This window comes from Bubalus kerabau, chromosome 4 (genome assembly GCF_029407905.1).
Source record: "Bubalus kerabau isolate K-KA32 ecotype Philippines breed swamp buffalo chromosome 4, PCC_UOA_SB_1v2, whole genome shotgun sequence".
NCBI classification, from domain to species: Eukaryota; Metazoa; Chordata; class Mammalia; order Artiodactyla; family Bovidae; genus Bubalus; species Bubalus kerabau.
The window spans coordinates 1,644,973-1,654,511 of NC_073627.1; the positions used below are offsets into that span (position 1 = coordinate 1,644,973).

Sequence of the window (9,539 nt, forward strand, 5' to 3'; positions counted from 1 at the left end):
AGGGTGACAATATACAGCCTTGATGTACTCCTTTTCCTATTTGGAACCAGTCTGTTGTTCCATGTCCAGTTCTAACTGTTGCTTCCTGACCTGCATACTGATTTCTCAAGAGGCAGATCAGGTGGTCTGGTATTCCCATCTCTTTCAGAATTTTCTACAGTTTATTGTGACAGTCAAAGGCTTTGGCATAGTCAATAAAGCAGAAATAGATGTTTTTCTGGAACTCTCTTGCTTTTTCCATGATCCAGCAGATGTTGGCAATTTAATCTCTGGTTCCTCTGCCTTTTCTAAAACCAGCTTGAACATCAGGAAGTTCACAGTTCACGTATTGCTGAAGCCTGGCTTGGAGAATTTTGAGCATTACTTTACTAGCACATGAGATGAGTGCAATTGTGCGGTAGTTTGAGCATTCTTTGGCATTGCCTTTCTTTGGGATTGGAATGAAAACTGACCTTTTCCAGTCCTGTGGCCACTGCTGAGTTTTCCAAATTTGCTGGCATATTGAGTGCAGCACTTTTGCAGCAGCATCTTTCAGGATTTGAAATAGCTCAACTGGAATTCCATCACCTCCACTAGCTTTGTTCGTAGTGATGCTTTCTATGGCCCATTTGACTTCACATTCCAGGATGTTTGGCTCTAGGTCAGTGATCACACCATCATGATTATCTGGGTCGTGAAGATCTTTTTTGTACAGTTCTTCTGTGTATTCTTGCCACCTCTTCTTAATATCTTCTGCTTCTGTTAGGTCCATACCATTTCTGTCCTTTATCGAGCCCATCTTTGCATGAAATGTTCCCTTGGTATCTCTAATTTTCTTGAAGAGATCTCTAGTCTTTCCCATTCTGTTGTTTTCCTCTATTTCACTGCATTGATCACTGAGGAAGGCTTTCTTATCTCATCTTGCTATTCTTTGGAACTCTGCATTCAGATGCTTATATCTTTCCTTTTCACCTTTGCTTTTTGCTTCTCTTCTTTTCACAGCTATTTGTAAGGCCTCCCCAGACAGCCATTTTGCTTTTTTGCATTTCTTTTCCATGGGGATGGTCTTGATCCCTGTCTCCTGTACAATGTCATGAACCTCAGTCCATAGTTCATCAGGCACTCTATCTATCAGATCTAGGCCCTTAAATCTATTTCTCACTTCCAGTGTATAATCATAAGGGATTTGATTTAGGTCGTACCTGAATGGTCTAGTGGTTTTCTCTACTTTCTTCAATTTACGTCTGAATTTGGCAATAAGGAGTTCATGATCTGAGCCACAGTCAGCCCCTGGTCTTGTTTTTGTTGACTGTATAGAGCTTCTCCATCTTTGGCTGCAAATAATATAATCAATCTGATTTCGGTGTTGACCATCTGGTGATGTCCATGTGTAGAGTCTTCTCTTGTGTTGTTGGAAGAGGGTGTTTGCTGTGACCAGTGCATTTTCTTGGCAAAACTCTATTAGCCTTTGCCCTGCTTCATTCCGTATTCCAAGGCCAAATTTGCCTGTTACTCCAGGTGTTTCTTGACTTCCTACTTTTGCATTCAGGACCTTAGTTCCCCTACCAGGGATCAAACCCTCAGCAGTGAAAGTGCAGATTCCAAACCACTGGACCACCAGGGAAGTCACCAGAACCCCAGCCTGTCTTAAAAGCCTGAAGGTGGACTGCCCTCTGGCCCCCATTTCCTGTCTCATCTGGCACAGGTGCTGGTCACAGGAGCCCAGCTGTGTGTCTTTGGGTATGTTCTGCTTCCTGTGAACTCCAGCCCATGTTAAGAGGTTGGCAAAGGTGCCTTTTGCTGTTTTTCAGCCACTCAGTTGTCTCTGACCCTTTCAGACCCCATGGACTGTAGCCCACCAGGCTTCTCTGTCCATGGGTTTTCCCAGGCAAGAATATTGGAGTGGGTTGCCATGCTGTCCTTGAGGTGAGATGAAATGATAGGTTTGGTCAAAGGGTGCTGCAGAAGCAACAGTGAATCATGGCTGCCCCGCTCACTCCCCTACCTCAACATCCAGAAAAATCGCTCCCATTCAGAAATCGGTCCCATTCAGAAATGAAATTTTCACTTTTTTTAAGAGAAAGGAGTTAGCATAAGATCCTTGCTAGATTGAGAGAGAAAGAATATAAGCAAAAATCAAATTAGAACATAGACCAAATGGGAAATTACCCAAGAAGCAGGGAAAAGGTTCAGACAAATTACAGTTCTTTGAAACAAATAGTTCTTCATAATGCCAAAGCATTTAAAGAACACACTGATATGCGTCTGTCTTTCTGAGAGAGAAACTGGACAGGATCGTTTTTATACCCAGCCAAGATGTATTTCACATGGACAGGTTGTGGGCAGACACTGCCAACAAGCAGGGACAGAGAAACTAGAGCAAACGTGAGCAGTTTTAAAGGCGGTTGGTCAGGGCTTCCCTGGTGGCTCAGCGGTAGAGAATCTGCCTGCCAACACAGGGCGAGGAGACACAGCTTCAATCCCTGGTCTGGGAAGATCCTGCATACCACAGACAGCAGCCAAGCCCGTGGGTCAGAACTACTGTAGAGCCCAGGAGCCTCACCTGCTGAGCCCGTGTGCGTAGAGCCCCTGCTCAGCAACCAGACGCCAGTCAATGAGACGCCCACACACCGCACCTGGAGAATAGCCCCTGCTCGCCACAACTAGAGAATGCCCTCTCGGCAGTGAAGACCCAGCACAGGCAAAAATAAATACATACAATTGTTTTGTAAAATAGAGTAGTAGCTCAAAATTCCAGAGCCAGCATTGAGTGATAGAAAAAAACAGTCAATATACCATAGCCTGTGAGACCTGCTGAGGCTGCCCCTAAGGTCTGACTTACAAGTCATGTGTTTTTCCTGGTGTTTGCCTTTCATTTAAGTCAGTTGACAGATGTTACTATTGGACTTAAGTCCAAGAAGATAAAATGGGAAGAATCAAACATTTCATCAGTGGGGAAGATCATTTTCATCCTTTTTCTTTTCCCTTTGGATATAAATCACAAGATTATAACATACCTCAAAAAGTACTTTGCCAAAAATTTAAAAAATCACATTCAAGAACACTTGCAATGGGACTTGAGTAGGAAGTAAAATAAACTATTAGAGCACATTTCTTCCTTAATTTAGTCTAGTGTAAGAGACTTTTGGAATTAAAGGCTAGCAGTTTTAACATACTCAAGAAGTCCATTGACTTGTCTAACTGAACTCAGCTGCACTTACTTTCATAGTCAGGTGCCTGTTTCCAGGTGTGTCCAATGAATCGTCTGTGGGGTACACTGCAATTCAGCTTTAATATTCAGTTAAGTCCCCACAACACATGCAACAAATTTTCAAATTCCACAGCATCTCAGACTAGGAGAAAGGAATAGACAGAGCTGGAGAAAGACAGCAGGAAGGACAATTGCACTCAGACTCACACACAGACACGCCTCTGCATCCTGCTCAGACACAGGCTCCCAGACTGTCCTCCACACACAGACTCGCCTCTCCATCCTGCTCAGACACAGGCTCACAGACTTCCCTCCACCTTCGGTGCCTGTTTGTAGCTTGACGAGCCCAGTGGCCACCTGTTCGCAGAATAAGACCTGGATGTATTCTAGAGGCAGCGGGAAACTCGTGAATCAGACATACTCGTGGTGCCGAGGGTGCTGTGCCCTGGTCTACACGTCTAGGGGCACTTGGAGACGTGGCTGTGCAGGTTTTCCTTCCCTTGTGTCTTCATAATCACGTGAGGGTACCAAGCACCCAGGCACCGAGACAGCGTGGGGGAGTGTCTGAGCCTCCTGACCACGCGCTACGGGTCATCCTCACACACAGCATAGCGGGCCCAGCATCCACTCCCCAAACGAGAAGAGGAGGTAGGATTAGCATCGTGCGTGCATCGTGAGAGCAGAGGACAAGTGTTTTCCTTACTTAGTGCTGAAAGCTGTGCTAACAGGGCTTTTAGCGAAACAAAATGCTGCTGCAGGGACTGCCTCCCGCAGACTCTCCAGGATGACTGGGTACCTTTTCAGTTTGTGACTGTGTTTCCCCATATCACATGCCAGCTGTCTGGCTTCTGACTTCATGTAACAAACTTACCTTTGTAATGATATTTTCCTGTGATTTCTTAAATTCAAACCAGTCATTTCTGTGGTTAAAAAAATTTGCTGTTTTTTCACTCTAGATAACTTACATACGACAAGAATATGAAACAAAATTTAAAGGGTTGATGCCGGCATCTCTAAGACAAGAACTTGAAGACACCATCTCCTCCCTAAAGTCACAGGTAATGCCTAGAACTCAGAAGCATCCTGTGGGCTCAGGTGGCTGGCTGCACGTTTTAATTAATAAGCTTCTTCCGAACTGGTGCCAGAAATCAGTGCGGTGTTGTGGAATAACTTGGTGCCAGGGTGAAGTGTTTTGTGTTTTGGGGAGGTTTTAGAATTTTTCTGACCATTTTAAGAACTCTCTGCTTGATAAGGCTTTCTTGAAAGCATCCTTGAAATTGAAAAGTTCAGTTACGGTTACTTTTATTTACAGTCCACATTCCAATACAGACTCACCCTTTTATTCTTGGTACCAGGCCTGAAATGCAATCACTTAGCACGTTGCTTACTTCTTACGATGTGAATGTGTGAAGAAGTAAAAAACAGGGCTAAGTGTTTTTATTCTGATGTATTTTATATGATTATTAGAGATAAGAAGATGCATTTTAAGATCAAAGTAGGGTAATGACATAGTATTCAAACAATTTGGTTAAAGATTTCTGCTGAAACATGTAATTCTTGGTAGTTTATAAAAAATAAAATTGACTTCAGTTTTGATACTAAAACTTCCTGGTCTTCCCTGGTGGCTCAGTGGTAAAGAATCCACCTGCCAGTGCAGCAGACTCAGGTTCGATCCCTGAGTTGGGAAGATCCCCTGGAGGAGGGCAGGGCAACCCACTCCAGCATTCTTGCCTGGAGAATCTCAAGGACAGAGGAGCCTGGTGGGCTGCAGTCCATGGGCTCACAAAGACTCGAACATGACTTAGTGGCTGAGTATGAGTGCAAAAAACTTCCTACATAAGCTTTCTCTAAAACATGTTTTATAAATTGCTGTATATATTTTATAGATACATAATTTTTTAGATTTTATATGGGTACTTTTTTAAAAATCAAATGTTTTAACTCAGTATGAGAAAGAGTTCACATATTCCCATTTCTAAAACACTTAGAAACTTAAAACATACTTTTTTTTTTCCTGGAGAAGCTCTGCAAGAGAAAAATTTCTCTGCTTTCTGTGCCAAGAACAGTGCCTGCCACAGAGAAGGTGCCCAGTACATGTATTTACAAAGAAAACCGATAACCCAGTTTAAGGCCACTCGCATTGTCTGTTTACATGTGAGGGGTGGATGCGTGGCGCATGAGAGCTGTGCCTTTTCTGTCCCCTCAGTAAAAGCCTCTTACCTGAAATGAGAAGCCCATTACATCCATCCTCATGCTACGGTTAGCTCCCACTTCTGGACTAAGGAGTCTGGCCATACTCACGCCTACCAACAAAAACAGACATGGCAGGAGAGGGTTAACCTAGAAGGGGTTGCGCGCACGCTCAGCCTCAGTCGTGTCCGACTCTATGACCCCATGGACTGCAGCCCTCCAGGCTCCTCTGTCCATGGGATTCTCCAGGCAAGAACACTGGAGTGGGTTGCCCTGCCCTCCTCCAGGGGATCTTCCGTACCCAGGGATCAAACCCGCGTCTCCTGCGTTGCAGGTGGATTCTTTCCCCCTGAACCACCGGGGAAGTCCTTAGAGAGGGTTACGTCATCTTTAGGTACATGAAAAGCTCTCCTTCAGGTGCGGTTCTCCCTTAACTGCGTAGGAGCCCTTCCTTGGGGCCGGCTGTGTGGGACCTAGCACCTTCAGAGGAGTTGTTGTTTTAAAAAGACAGAAATCTGATATCCACCTGCAGGGCTTCTGTTATCCTTCATATCAGTCACTGTAACAGAAGCGCTTCAGCTCCTAAAACTGGACGTTGACCCAGAAGGTGAGGGCTGTCAGCTGCGTGCCGGCCCCAAGTCAGCAGCTGCACAGCAGAGTCCCAGGCCGGGCAGGGGGAAGATTCACTTTGAAAGCACAGGTGCCCGTGTTTGTGAAAATTGTTGGAATTCCAATCGCAAAGCACGGTGGGGGCAGGGAGGAGGACGTAAGTGGACCTCGTGAACTGTCCCGGGGCACACTAGAGCAACAGGTAGCCTTGAGACCAGGGTGAGGCGTGCACCCCTTTAGATGAGCCCTACATGCTGCTCCTGCAGGCAGGCTTTCCGCTTTGCCAGCTGGCCTCTCCTGCGTAACTGTGGCTCAGGAGCCACCGTCACCATGGTTTCCATTCAGACCAGGGACGAGAGCACACAGTTCTGAAGTGATCGGAAGCCACCGACTCTGATTGCATTCAGCAGCAGTGTTGGTCATCAGAAAACCACCCGAGCGGTTGTATACAGCGCCTTTGAGTTTCCACCTGACACAGGTGTCTTTAATCGTGCAGCGGCAGAGCCGGAGCTTTGCGCTTCGGGACCCCTCGGCCGCACCCTGCAGGCCTGGGGGCAGCTCAGGTCCCCGCACCCCTCGCCCTGGCTCCACTGGCAGGCTGTCAGGGCAGGGACCATGGGCAGTACCGGCCTAGAGCTCAATACTAGGCACCTGCCCCAGATTTAGTCCCTTCATGACATCTCATGACCTTGGCAAGTGGCTGTCGTTCACCCCAGTTCACAGGTGAGCATCAGAAGCAAAAAGGACTTTCTAGAACCGTGGGAGCCACACCAGGAACTGAGCCCAAGTTGGCCTGATCCAAGCACAGTGCACAGCAGAGCACAGCCTCTGCAGCCCCGGGGACTCCCCGGGGGCAGACGGCGGTCTCGGCAGGCGGCGATTTGCTTCCTTCTCACTCGTTCCTTCCGTCAGCAGCCGGGGGTGCCAGCCACGTCTCTGCCCTGAAAAGGAGACGGGGGCACACAGGTGCTCCAACGCCACCCGCCCCACACAGAAGGGCTCTTGCACAGGCAGCTGGATCAGTGCTAACAGAGCAGGAGAACACAGAGGCGGGGCCGCTGACCGGCTCGCAGGCAGAGGCGGCGAGGTGGGCAGGGGCCGAGACCCTGAGCCCGGGACTGGGCCATGGGCAGAAGGCCTGTGTCAAGGCCAGTGATCAGGAGGACGTGGGGCGGAAAGTGATGGAGGAGGCGGAGACGAAGCCGCCAGGGTGGGCCAGCTCCCTCGTCTCTGCGGTGTGGGCTGTGGACCCGCCTCTGCAGCCTCTGATGGCTTCCCGGTGGGGGGGGGGGGGGGGGTTGGGGGGGGGTGGATGTGGTCAAATGTGGAGCCACAGCATCAGGTTCCCAGGGGCCTGTGTTTCACCCAGGGGTCAGCGACCCTCCCGTGTCGCCGAGGAAACCCCCCGTGCCTCCTCTCACCCGGGGCCTCTTTTCCAGGTTAACTTCCTGCAGAAGCGGGCGTCTGTCCTACAGGATGAGCTGACCGCCTACCAAAGCAGAAGGTACGGCCGCCCGCAGGCCTCCTGACCAGTCAGTGCGTTTCACCTGGGAGGCTCCTGCCCGGGAGCTAGAGTCTTCATTAAAAGGCACAAACTTACCAGTGTTAGAAAAAGACTAATTTTTAGTGAAGAGCGTGTACTGGAGGAGCCCTCCCCCCGCCCCAGCATCATCATGCTCCATCAGCGCTATCAGCGAGGGTCAGCGGCCCCTGACGGGCCTGGGCTGCGGCAGGGTCAGGACGGGATGTGCTCTGCAAGCCCAGCTGCAGCTTAAGGAGCAGGTCTCCCTCCTGAGATGGTGGGCTGAACGCGGTCCTGGTTGCCCACCGCTTTAGGGCCCACGTCCCTTGAGCTCAGCGTGGACACAGGAGCTCCAGGTCCCAGAGATAAAGGCTCAGTGACGTCACCGTGCTGGCCAGGACCCTGGTGACCCCAGGGCCCCCGTTTCAGGGACGCAGGAGACCATTCTGGTCAAAGGTTCTCGAGACGTCGCTGACCTGGGTTGCATTTACCTGCCCCAACAGCCCTCCCCTTGTTCAATGAAAAGCTGAGCCATTTGGCATTGAATTAAAAGTAAAAACTCCGGAGACGCTGCCATACATGACTCCAGTAAACGACAGAGGCCTACTGTGCCGCACAGGGGACTGTGTTCAGTGTCTCGCCACAGCCTCTAAGGGGAGAGAATCGGAAAAAGCACATACACACACACACACACACACACACCCCTAAATCAGTGTGCTATACAGCTGAAACAGCATTGTAAATCAGCTAGACTTCAATCGTTTTTTAAAAAGTGAAAACTTCGTGACTCGTTCACTTTTCAAAAGCTTCTGTTCCTTGGTATAGAGAGGACTTGATCCCTTCTGGGTGTTGATGATGAACAACATCAACACTGGTTTTGACATCAAGCATCCCTCCCACCCCACATCCAGCTCCTCCTGAATTAGAGCATATGTGACTTCGGATGGGCCGGGACGCCAGGAAAGCCGTAACTCTGGGATCTGCCTTTCAGGTGACCGTGTGGAGACCCCCCACATCACCCCGGAGAGAGCGGTGGATCCAGCCGTCCCAGCTGCACCGCAGATTTCTTCCAGCAGGTTTGAAGATTCGGATATTATTTCAGTAAACTGTGAGAGCAGTGGCATTTTTTGATATTTAAATGTAATTAAGATCATAAAAACGTCCATCACTCATACAGCAATGGCTGGTTTTGTGTGTCTGCCTATTTTTTTTTTTTAATGTTCCTTTATTTCCACTTTCCATATTTGTGTACATTTGAGTGTGTCCTGAGAATTGCTGGTTTGGGAGAAAGAAATGAATCGTCGCAATGCCTCATGGATGCCTTTGCATAGAATTTTACCAGTTGCCACTGCTCCAGATCACGTTTGTAGCATATCAATATTAATGTGTTTGCATTATCTTCATGTTCATATATTATTAAACTATTATTTTTTACTTATCGATTTTATTTCTACATTTTTATTGCACCTCATATGCTAGACTAAAGATGACATGGTATTTTTTCTCTGGAAAATACTGACCATCTCAAATCATGCTATGGGGAGAAAATATCTTATGTCAGGTCAAAGATCACATTCATACGTAGTGTGTTTCTTTAGAATAAAAATCGCTGAGGCAACTGACATGAGTCCGAGTGCCCTCCCGCTGGTCTCCGATCTCATGTGGGCTCTAGAGGCCGAGTAGGGTGCGACTTGGGTGGCAGCTGTGGTTTTACTGTCACCTGCTCGATCTCTGACTTTATGGCTGTGGTTGAATTATGACCTCAATGGATGCTCCTTACGGAAGCCTCCGAACGTTGAGATGGGTTGGGAGGCCGCTCAATACCCTGGCAAGTGATGGTGGAATGACTTTGCCGGGTCCGCCTGCGGAGAGAATCTGGCGTTTTAGTGCCCACCCAGAGGCCAGGAAGCAGCTCTGTACTCAAGGGTCAGCCCCACCTTGCCAAGGAAATGCTGAGCTGCAGAGGATGGGCGCGTTCTCTTGGCTGTGCTGTGGTGCGCGCCTCGGGCCCTCTGAGCTGCTGGAAAA

The 9,539-nt window shown here is 48.5% G+C and overlaps 1 protein-coding gene across 6 annotated transcripts in view; it reads left to right on the plus strand.

Moving 5' to 3' along the window:
• CEP112 (centrosomal protein 112) overlaps positions 1-9,131 on the plus strand; it is a 324,857-nt gene extending 315,726 nt beyond the window's left edge. For 5 of the 6 annotated variants that reach the window (XM_055574950.1, XM_055574955.1, XM_055574953.1 and 2 more), the window contains 3 exons: positions 4,147-4,248; positions 7,429-7,493; positions 8,423-9,131. In XM_055574950.1, coding sequence (XP_055430925.1) covers positions 4,147-4,248; positions 7,429-7,493; positions 8,423-8,432 — 177 coding nt within the window. In that variant the 3' untranslated portion in view covers positions 8,433-9,131. The remainder of the gene's footprint in view (positions 1-4,146; positions 4,249-7,428; positions 7,494-8,422) is intronic. The other variant, XM_055574952.1, reaches the window with a different exon arrangement.
• The last annotated feature ends 408 nt before the right edge of the window (positions 9,132-9,539 follow it).